This window comes from Cibotium barometz, chromosome 52 (genome assembly GCF_041138505.1).
Source record: "Cibotium barometz isolate CiBa-2024 chromosome 52, ASM4113850v1, whole genome shotgun sequence".
Lineage (NCBI taxonomy): Eukaryota > Viridiplantae > Streptophyta > Polypodiopsida > Cyatheales > Cibotiaceae > Cibotium > Cibotium barometz.
In genome coordinates, this window is record NC_141097.1 from 28417281 (window position 1) to 28428421 (window position 11141).

Genomic DNA, 11141 nt, shown 5'->3' on the forward strand with positions numbered 1-11141 from the left:
GGCGTGGACCTATTGAGCCACCCACTTTTGTTATATTGGGAGTGGGCTTATTTATTTGCAGGTGAATTAGCCCTTGGGATTCTTTTTGTAATTATCCTTTATTGGTTAGATAGGAACACTTTACCTAAGCTTGTGTTAAAAGCAACCCCCATTTTGGTAAAGGGCAAGCCCATGCATAAGCATGCATCTATTTTTGGCTTATGGGCTATTTTTATTAATAAAGCATAAATACTCAAGAAGTGGAAGGAAGCCAACACTTCTTGAGGGGGGATAGATTGCACCCAATGATTCTCTTTTGTGTTTTCATGCTATGATATGCTTTTATGATTATTTATTAATTTTTGGGTTATGGTAATATGATTGAAGTGATGAACCAGATGGTATTTGGTTGGATGGTGTGTCTCCCCATGATCCTAGTGGTTTCAATATATGTATATGTATTCACATACATACATATAAACACACACACACACACACTACACATCCAAGAAATATAGACTTTTGACGAGCAAGGCAACATGTCAAAAATCAACTGTGATTCAACGATCATAAGATGAGTAGGTTATCTTAGGGGATAAACATGGGGCAATATTTAGCTTTTTTATTGCTTGGCTAGTTTTATAAGCTAAAGGATACTAGCTTTTATTCTCACCATGGGACAAATAGAGATGTGATCACTCTTATCAATTTCAAATGGAAGTCTTACGTGTTCCCCCAAGGTGTTAGGTGGCTACCATGGGATAAATAGAGATGTGATCACTTTTATCAATTTCAAATGGAAGTCTTACGTGTTCCCCCAAGGTGTTAGGTGGCCAAAATCTGCAGCAGCAGCTTTAGCCAATAGAGCTTGGATGTGTCAACCCTTGGCTCTACTACCCATTTAGCCACCCTTCTGTTATTTGGCCAAGGTTTTGGGTGGCCAAAAGCGAGAGTTTGTCCCTAAGGTGGTAGCCTAGTGGATAAGGCTCTCGCTTCTAAATCCTCTTAGGGACACCTCATCTTCTTAAGGGTGTGTTCACTTGTAGATGGGCACATAGGTTGCCATCCACACACCTTAGGTATGTTTGCTTGCACCCTCCTCTTCGGTAAGATCAGTGTGCAATGATTTCCCTTCTAGCTCAGGGATGATGGTTGCTATTGACATCAAAGATCGCGACTCAACTTGCGACACCCAGTTTTTTCCAAAGCTGTGCAGGGAGCTCACTCCAATCGACCGAGTGACTTACTTGTGGGGTTTTATCCTGTGGCTTGTCCCCACTAGCTACAAAGTGGCCAATATTTGGAAGGGTGGTACCCCCTTGTGCTACTCGGACCCATGTGTGTGTGTGTGTGTGTGGTGAGTAGTATGGGATGTGTGTGTGTGTGTGTGTGTAGCCAGGTGAAATTTTTGTGTATGACTAGGAATGCAATAAGACCTCATAAAAAAAACTATTGGTGCCTTGGGCCTACCTCCCATTGGCCACCCTCATGCTCGATCTACAGAACCTCCTTTTTGAAATTCATTCCAAATTTCTTGAAATTTGCGAAACCGTGATTGAGAATTCCAAAAAGTATTACTGAAATTAAGTCACTTTGTAATGCATTTGTGCAAAATTTACCCTTGTACACCCAAGTAAAGAAATTGTCTTGCTTCATCAATATATGCGTAGGAATTAATGCTTTAAAAAATGTTACAACCAATTAAAATAAAGACAATGTTTCAAAGTAATTCTAAAATAAGTAGAAATTGGAGGGATTATAAATTTTTGTCCCTTGATTCACATGAGGTGTCTTCAGAGAGCCCCCCCCCCCACCCCAACCAAATCGAGATTCACATGAGGTGTGTTGGGACAAGGCCAATCAATTTTGAGTGTGGCCAGATAAGGAGTGTTGGGACAAGGCCAATCAATTTTGAGTGTGGCTAGATAAGGAGTGTTGAGACAAGAAAAAACAAGTTTTTGATTGTGGTGTTATTTCTTTGGGGAAATAAAATTATGGTGTTATTTCTTTGGGAAAAAATTTATGGTGTTATTTCAACTGCTTAAAGTGTGGATTTAGATAGGGTATGGGACAAGGCCAAGCAATTTGATTGGAAAAGAGGCCATTTTCTGTCTTTAGAATGTTCAATGTTGCCTTAGATAGTGAGCTTCTTATGAGGCGAAAGCGTGGGAATGGTGGTGGACAAGGGGGAGGCTATGTTACCTCGAATGGGTACCCGCCCATCGCCATGCGGAGCGGTCCCGGCAAGGGGGAGGCTATGTTTCCTCGAATGGGTACCCGCCCATCGAGACGATTTTTGTTTTGTGTGTGTAGAGAGAGATATGTCACTCAGCCTGCTGGTCCACCGAAGTGTATTCTTCCATCGGGGCTCTATTGACAGCACACACGTGGCAGCAGCTTATAGAGCCGTGTGTCCCGCCCACTAGGCTGCCCTAACGTTTAGGAAACTGCCACGAATTAGTGGTGTGCTTTGCCGTATCGCTGTCTCTACCATCCCATCGAATGAAAATCATTCCATCTCGTCCATCGCTTTACCCACCCTTCTCCTTACCATGATGAAACACCATGAGAAGCTCAAAGAGGACAATCACTCCTGTCAAACAATGGATAAAAATCAATACATCATGAATCAATCCACTTGGTAATCTTTTAACCATATGTGCATCTTTGACTAATCTGCTTTTGTAGAAGAAGGTACGTATTGAATCCACCTACATGGTTTTCAAGTAAGGGAAAAATGGTTTTATGTGTATCATAAATAACCCTAACAACACAACACCATGATCTTCTCGAGGGTCGTGTTCATGAAAGCAAGGTAAGGTGGACCCAAAAACTATGTCCTTGACATTGCTTTCACACTGCTTTTTTGGTGATTTAAGGTACTTAGGCTACAAATCCACGTAAGGTAATATGCGTTTAGGATCTCTTATACCCTTTAAGCTCTAGAAAACACTCTAATAACTCTAAAAGCAAGGTAAGGTGGACCACTTCCAAGGTGCTTTTTAAAATGCAAAAAAGTTCTAGGATCTCTTATACCCTTAAAGCTATGGAAAACACTCTAATAACTCTTAAAGCAAGGTAAGGTGGACCACTTCCAAGGTGCTTTTTAAAATGCAAAAAAGTTGTGTAAGCGGTCCACCTTAGCTATATCCATTGTATACAATTTGTTAAGCAATATCCATTGTATACAATTTGTTAAGCAATATCCATTGTATACAAGCTATGTTCGGGGAAAATTATTGGAAAAAATGTACACATATCCCATTGGCTTCTCATTAAAGGTATACTTTTAATACATATCAACTTTAGAAGAAAATTTACAAAAAAATCTATTCCTAGGAAGCAATATCACTAGGGGAGTCAAAATTAATAGTCCATATGACTTTTAAACTTGCCTTATAAATCAACTGTTAATTATCTCAAAATCGCATGCATTGGTCTTAGCCTTCTTTTAGAACACATAAAGTCCACATGACTTTTAAACTTGCCTTATGAGCCAAAAGTTACTGCTAATTATCTCAAAATCAAATGCATTGATCTTAGCCTTCTTTAGAACACATAAAACTCAGAACAACGTGTATTTGTTTTTGAGAGTTTAGTTATATTATTTGGGTCAAAATGATAGACCTATGCGTCAATATGCCCAAGGTGTTATCACTCAAACTAGGGGCGTTCCTATCAATCTGGTATTTGTTTTCATGGCAAGATCGTTAAAAGCCATCTCTTAATGAGATGGCTAAAGCAAGGTTACCAAGATTCACATGCCCTTATATGATCCTTCCATCAAAATTCACTCTAAAACATAATAGATTTGATTGTATATTTGTTAAGCTTGAAAGTAAAATTTAGAAAGACATGTATGCACATGCTAATCAAGGCATGTTGTATGGTAGATATAAGTTCCACATGTGGACCTATCTATTATGATCATCATCTATAATTTAGTTGTGTTTTGAGAATTTCTTGCAATTCATCAACAATATGTTTATCTCCCATCTCTATATTATATAAAGGAAGAGTTTCACGAAGTTGTCAAGTGGCAAGAATTTGAAAGTTCGGCAGATAATTTGGGGGTTTGAGGAGAGATAGACTCCTATTGCTCTAGGAATTTGAAAAATATCAAGCTGAGAATTATATACGTCCGAAGCAAGACCGGGTCAGCTCACTAGTGTGTTCTAATGCATCATAGAGAGTTTCAATGTCAATGTGCAAGCATAATGATAAACTAAATAACTCTATGAAAGCATCTATCTTTAAGGGAAGTTGTAAGACACACACAATACACGCACAAAACAAACTTAGAGACATCATATTCTTCCAAATTTATGGTCTCTACACTTGTATACATCATGAATGGTGCCATTTTACAAAGGTGTATAGACAATGGACACATTGGATGCAGGTGGCGACAAGCGTAATGTGAGCAATGAAGGGTGGTCACGGCAAGGGCCCCGGATCTGGAGGGCATGTGGGCAGGGCATGGGCACGGCAGGCATGGGCACGGCAGGCCTCCTGGCGTGGTCCCAAAGGGGGGGTCTCTTATAGCTGTGTGAAAAGGAACGTTGTGATTGGGGAGTGGGCGGCGATCAATCAAACACAATCAACGAAATGCCAATCAGTACGATAGAGAGAGAGTACCACGGTCTAACGCGAGAGAGAGAGAGAGAGAGTGCGTGTTTTAATTACTTGGCTTAAGAAAGGATCGCTTTTTGCCGTGGTATTGGACGCCGTCCCATGCAGAAAGGTAAGGCCAGTTCAATGCAGGGGAGAGAGAGAGAGAGAGGGCCAGCCGGCCAGGCATAAGTGCATGAGATGGCAAAGCCCCCCATGGGAAAGGCAAGGGCCGCATTGCAAGTGCAAAGCTAGTCCAATGCAAAAGAGAGAGAGAGAGAGAGAGAGAGAGCGAGATGGCAAAGCCCACTACCTGTGTTTTCCATGGCCTCAATCAGATAAACCATTTTTTTTTTTTAACGTTGGCCCAAGCTAAAGTCGATCGCCAATGCAGTCTCTATGGGATCTAAGATCAATGTCTCCTCTAACTTTATGTGAAAACTAGCGGCCTTATCCCCACCTTGCTCGTGGCTTGCCTTTGGCAGTCCACGGTGCGGATGAGGGTAGTGGTTTGCTCAAAACCCCCCTTTCCCACCAAGAAACCTCTAATCACATGGTTTAGCTTTCTTAAGAGACTCTAATCACATGGTTTTTTAAGAGACTCTAATCACGTTGTTTAGGAGACTCTAATCACTTTTAACTTAAGAGGTTCTGATCAGATGGTTAGGGTTTAGGCTTCTTAATTTCTGATCATATGGTTGAGGTAGTTGATACATAGGCGTGGACTAGGTAGTGTCTTTACAACCGTAGGGAGGGGATAGAAAGCCTCTAATATGGTAGCTACTTGCTAGGTGGTGGCGTCGTCCTTAAAACCAGCTCTCACTCCTTTTTAACCCTAATCCAGATAGTCAAAATCCACGAGTCTTTTTGGTGTTGTGTTGTAGGGTAAAGCGGTGCACACTGCATGCCTCCTCTTCTTGGTTCTTGACTACTTGCATGCCTCCTCTTCTTGGTTCTTGACTGCTTGGAAGATGCAAGAGTTAATCACAAGCAGTTAATACAGACATTAATCTCTCTCTCTTTCTAGGCTCTCTCTCTCTGTCTCTTCTGTGTGCTGACTGGGTTTGCTTAGTGCTCTTGCTGGCACGAGAGCCCGCCCAACGACCAATGAGATGCTGACACACATCTTTGACTTCAGTCTTCCTGCCCTTTCTTCTTCTTCTCCTCCTTTTGTGCGACTCCAATCTCGATAATGAACTGCTGACGACTCCAATCTCGATAATGAACTGCTGACGATGGCATCGCCAGCTACAAAAAACTAAACAACAACAACAGCCACAACAGTAGCTGTAGCCAAGGGCCAAGGCTCAAACGTCTGCTGCTTTCGTATTCCTCCTCGCCCTGGGAAGTAGGCTTAGGTTAGCCTTAATCCTTTTTTTTGTCTCACTGAGATTGGTGTTGTTGGTTGAGGGGGCTCAAGGCTTGCTTCAACTGTCCAAAGCTTGAGAGGAGCCTCCATCATCATGAAAGCAGGAGAAACATTCCTTTCACGACGCCATGGTACAGTTCTTTTCAGTTGACAAACAGCTCATATGCAGCCAGCTACAAAAACAACGATATTCTCGTGCAGCTGCTCTCTCTCTCTCTCTCTCTTTCACACACACACACACACACACACACAGCAGAATAGAAACAGCAGGCATCTTCCCAACAAAACTTTGTCGTTGTTGCAATCATATTAATGCTCCCCGACTGCCATTAGCCATAATCATTTACGGCTTTATAATATCGTTATAGTCTATATTAAGGCCACCATATGCAAAACAACTCTAATTGGCCCCTGTAGCTGCGAGAAAGGCTTGGAAGCAGACTATGATTGCTCTCCCAAGCGCCCCTCTTGGTGGTTTAACTCATCATCCTTAGCCATGGCTCCAAAGGAGGACAGTGATATTGAAGGTGACATTCAGAGAAGCAGCTACGAGCCTACAGGTTGTGCCACCCCATCTGAGGTATTAATCCAGCCATTGTGGCTTTATTAATCTCTTATCTACTTAACATAATCCAATCACACCCAGAAGGTTATAACATGCACGGAAATCTGTCTCCTTGCTGGAGATGCGATCTCTTTGCTCACATTGCATCAACAACAATAATAATTTTTTAATTTATATGTACAGCAATCATCATATTAGTCTGTACTTATGCAACTTTTTTTTTTGTTGTTGTGAAGGTTGGTGAAGAATTCTGCCAGCTGCTGAGAAATGCAATGCCCTTGATACTAGCAGGTCTGCTGCTATACCCAAGGGGCATCATTTCAATGTTCTTTTTGGGCCACTTGGGCGAGCTTGAGCTAGCAGGAGGTGCTCTGTCGATTGCGTTCGCAAACATCACGGGTTACTCAGTGTTGTATGGGCTTGCCCTTGGGATGGAGCCTATATGTGGCCAAGCATATGGAGCAAAGCAATGGAGTCTCATGGTCCTCACTACCAAGAGAGCCATCATAGGCCTCATGTGTGCATCCTTGCCCATTTCAGCCCTATGGGTCAACATGAAGAGAATCCTTCTACTCTGTGGGCAAGATGAGAGTGTGACTGCAGTGGCAAGTGTTTATATCCTCTACTCTATTCCTGACCTTGCTATCCAGTGCATTTTGCACCCATTGAGAATCTACCTCAGAAGCCAAAACATCACTATCCCGTTAGCTTGCTGTGCTGCCCTTGCTTTGCCAGTCCATGTGTTGGCCAATGTGTTCTTGGTAAGTGTCCTGCATCTTGGCGTCCAGGGCGTCGCCCTTGCTGCAGTGTGGACAAATGTGAACATGCTGATTTTCTTGGTGGTTTATTTGAAGTTCTCTGAAGGAGCTATGGAAGGGATTTGGTCTTCTTGGGGCTGCTTATTGATTAAGAAGGATTGGGCACCCTTAGTGAAGCTGGCTATCCCCAGCTGTGTTTTAATATGCTTGGAATGGTGGTGGTATGAGTTCATGATCATTCTATCTGGGCTTCTAGTAGAGGCCAAAGCAACAGTTGCAACAATGGGGATACTCATCCAGATCACTGCCTTGGTCTACATATTCCCATCTTCACTAAGTTTGGCGGTGTCCACTAGAGTTAGCAATGAATTGGGGGCCAACAGGCCTGCAAAGGCAAGGTTGGCAGTGATGGTGGCATCATGCTGTGCTGTAGTGTTGGGGGTCTTTGCCATGGCCTTCACCACCACCATCAGGCATGCATGGGGCAGAATGTTCACCAATGACGAGACGATTCTTCGACTCACGGCCATGGCATTACCCATCATCGGTCTTTGCGAGCTCGGCAACAGCCCTCAGACAACGGGATGTGGGGTTTTAAGAGGAACTGCCAGGCCATCAGTGGGGGTGAAGATCAACCTGGCCTCTTTTTATATAGTAGGGATGCCTGTTTCAATCATTCTGGTTTTTGGGTTCGGGGTTGGCTTTGTGGGTCTCTGGCTAGGCCTTTTGGCAGCTCAAGCAACATGTGCCATATCCATGTTGCTTGTGATGATGAGGACAAACTGGCTATTGGAAGCTGAGAGATCAAACGGCTTGACAAGGATGCATGATGGGCTGATTAAGGAGATACAATCAGACGAGGAAAATCCAAGGCTAATGGTGGAGGATGATAAGGGATTAAGGCCAAGCATGGTTAATTATGCTAATGGTAGTGTTTATGGTATTGCCAAAGCTAATGACAATGCTAAAGAGGATGATGAAACCCAATCTCTTTTAATTCCTTTGAAAGTTGGATACATACAAGCTTGATAAAAGTCTCTCTTAGCCACCACCCTACTGAACCCCTCCTTAAGAAAAACTACTGACTTTAGGCTTCTTTTTTGCCCTATATTTCAGACCCAACTTTTTGTAACGACACAACCACCCCTCCTCTCCTTTTTTTTTCCTTTTCTTGTGGAATTTTTAATTTCTCTCCCTTTTTCTGGAAATCAAAAGAAAAGAGAAAAGGAGAATTCTAAAGTGTATTCCACTCTTGTACTAATCGCCCCCTAATTAGAAGACACAAATTATTGTCAAAATTATAATTGAAATTGTTGAATTGTGTTCAAGAAGTTTGAAAGGAGGAAAAACGTTTAGTTTAGCCTTTTATAAATAATAATAATAATAATAATAATAAAATTTATATGTGCCTAAGGTGATGCTACCAAGGTAGGAGCACGTTACCTTTACATGGAGCCAACGTGATTAACACGTAGTTTTATTCTTCCAAAAGGGCGCCCAAAGGTTTCTTTAGAGCAAGTTTGAAAGCTCAAGCTTTCCACGTGGCACATGCACAAAAATAGTTGCAAAATTTGAAGGAAAATTTGTTAAGTGTAGTGGTGGAGGGTTTCCAAAATTCTTTGTTTTACCATGCCTTGCCATGAAGGAATCAATCTCTCTACACCCAAGAAGTCACACGTTTCTACAAATTCTGGTATCTTACTTTCCTTTGTCATTAATATGGCAAAGGCAACTTTGTAGTGTGTGCAAAATGTTGTATAATCTACAACTTAGCCCCCTCTCCAAAACCTCACTATGAGGTCTTATATTATATGCCCCTAGACTCAACAATTATAAACATCAACTCGAGTTTCCACATCACAGAACAACTCATCAAAAGTCTCATACTCAAGCTTTGCCTTTACCATTATCGAATATCCCACCAAGCTTAAAGATATCAACGTGAATCTCACTCCTACTTTGTCCACATGCCTTCACACACATATGGTAACAAATAAAACTCTTTCTAAATGAATTCAATTGCAACCCTCACTTATCATAGTGGTGTCGTGCTATATTGTATAATTAGTGTTTTTCTCTAATTCCATGCCATATAGAGTTTCTTCAAGCTTGACAAAGCATGTATAGCCTTAAGGTACATCTCAATCGGGTAGGGGCCCAACATACATAATGTTCAAATACTTCAATACATCAAATATTCTCCTATTTGTTTCAAATTCATTGTATACGCTATTTAGAAACGTCACAAGAAAAAGGTATATTATAATGTTAAGTTATTTTTTGGCTATAATATAGGGAGGGAAAATTAATGGCATTTTAGGGAATAAGTTGAGCACATCAAAGCAAGAGTCAAAATTAGACAATTGTGGCTTCACATCATCATTTATGGGCCCTCAAATGCATCATGTAATTTGTCATCGTGGTACAACAAGAGGAGAAGGTGTTTGATGAGGAGGGTCCCACCTAGCTTGGAGGCCAAACAACTAATACACATCCAATCTAAAGGCTAACTCTTTTGTCTTTTGTATTTCTTTTTATAGGACAACGTGTTGTTCCATGTGAATCTCTCATGTATCAACTAATTGGATTTAGACTTGGACTTGGTGTAGATAAGTTGACAACTCCGAATCACAACATTGCACCCTAATGGGTTGTCAATGTGTTTTAATTTCATCATGTGAATCCAATTTTATTAATGTTTGCAAAAAGTAGGTCTAGTGGCATTTGGCTATGTTGTGAGTTTGCAAAATCAATATTTGTGCATTTCAAGTAAAGAAGAAGATATTGATACAAAAGATTGTTTGTGTTATTGCCCATTACAACAAGTGGTCCTATTAGAGAATAGGATTCAGTTGTAGTGTAACAAGCCCCCATCACAAGATTGATAACTTTCCATTACATTTTTAAAAAAATCTCAATTTTCAAGAAAAATCCTATCGTCTCATGATTTGTTGATTTGTGGTTGGAAGGCAAAGCATTCTTTTCCTCCACTTTACTAATCATGTTTTGTTGTTGTTTACTATCCATTCTCCTTGCACCTAATGCTCACACAAGTGGATGAAAAAATCTTCCACATCTCTCTCTCTCTCTCTCTCTCTCTCTCTCTCTCTCTATCTCCTCTCTCTCTCTCTCTCTCTCTCTCCTCTCTCTCTCTCTCTCTCTCTCTCTCTCACACACACACACACACACACACACAAATAGTTCATTGTATTTTCTCTTTCATAAAAAAGTTTAAAGTAATACTTCTAAAAGTATTTTTATTACAAATTATCCAAAAATCAAGGTTTAGACAAATGAGAGCCCTTCTCTTGTTAAACTATATTTTGAGTTGATAAACATTTCTTTCGATATCATATTTTTATGCTTTTGAAGAGGACTCCTTGGAAAAGAAGTCTTTTTTAAAGAGAGCCAATTAAGCATTATGGCTCTCATAAACTAAGTTTCATTATTTAAATTTAACATTTCTTAGATTAAAAAAATGTTCATTTGAATCATATAGTTGGTCATAACTATTCATACTAACTATTTAATGAAATGTAAAATCCTTTTTTTCCCTTGCATTTCATGCAAAACATCTTTTGTATGAAAATTTATTTTGTATAAAAATATTGTTTATATATTCATAGGTTGCCAATGCATCTTCTATAAGTTAATCTTAGTGTTGGCTATAAGATGAGATAATACCTTTCGAAAAAAGGAGGTAATGTGTACTTCTTGTGTGCTTAACTTTGTTAAGAAGTTGACTTGTCTTATTCTTGCTTTGCATTAGTCAATTTCTTTGGTGAAGTATTTATATTTTAGTTGGTTTACCAAGATCTTGATATCTCCTTGAGAGGGATTTTGAAAAGGAGTTGTCAAG

The 11141-nt window shown here is 40.5% G+C and overlaps 1 protein-coding gene across 2 annotated transcripts; it reads left to right on the forward strand.

Annotated features, from left to right (window-relative positions):
• Positions 1–5451: 5451 nt before the first annotated feature.
• On the forward strand, positions 5452–8523 carry LOC147609009 (protein DETOXIFICATION 48-like). Of its 2 annotated transcripts, none has more exons than XM_086788517.1 (2): positions 5452–6539; positions 6761–8523. In XM_086788517.1, the coding sequence occupies exons 1-2, from the start codon at positions 6456–6458 to the stop codon at positions 8309–8311; spliced, it is 1635 nt and encodes a 544-aa protein (XP_086644643.1). In that variant the 5' UTR covers positions 5452–6455; the 3' UTR covers positions 8312–8523. The 2 variants fall into 2 exon arrangements, with proteins under 2 accessions (XP_086644643.1, XP_086644644.1); XM_086788518.1 differs by having other exon boundaries at positions 5452–6519.
• The last annotated feature ends 2618 nt before the right edge of the window (positions 8524–11141 follow it).

Coding starts and splice junctions, on each gene's coding strand:
- LOC147609009 (XM_086788517.1), top strand. CDS start 6,456: ATGGCTCCAAAGGAGGACAGTGATATTGAAGGTGACATTCAGAGAAGC. Junction 6,540..6,760: donor GTTGTGCCACCCCATCTGAG/GTATTAATCCAG, acceptor GTTGTTGTGAAG/GTTGGTGAAGAATTCTGCCA.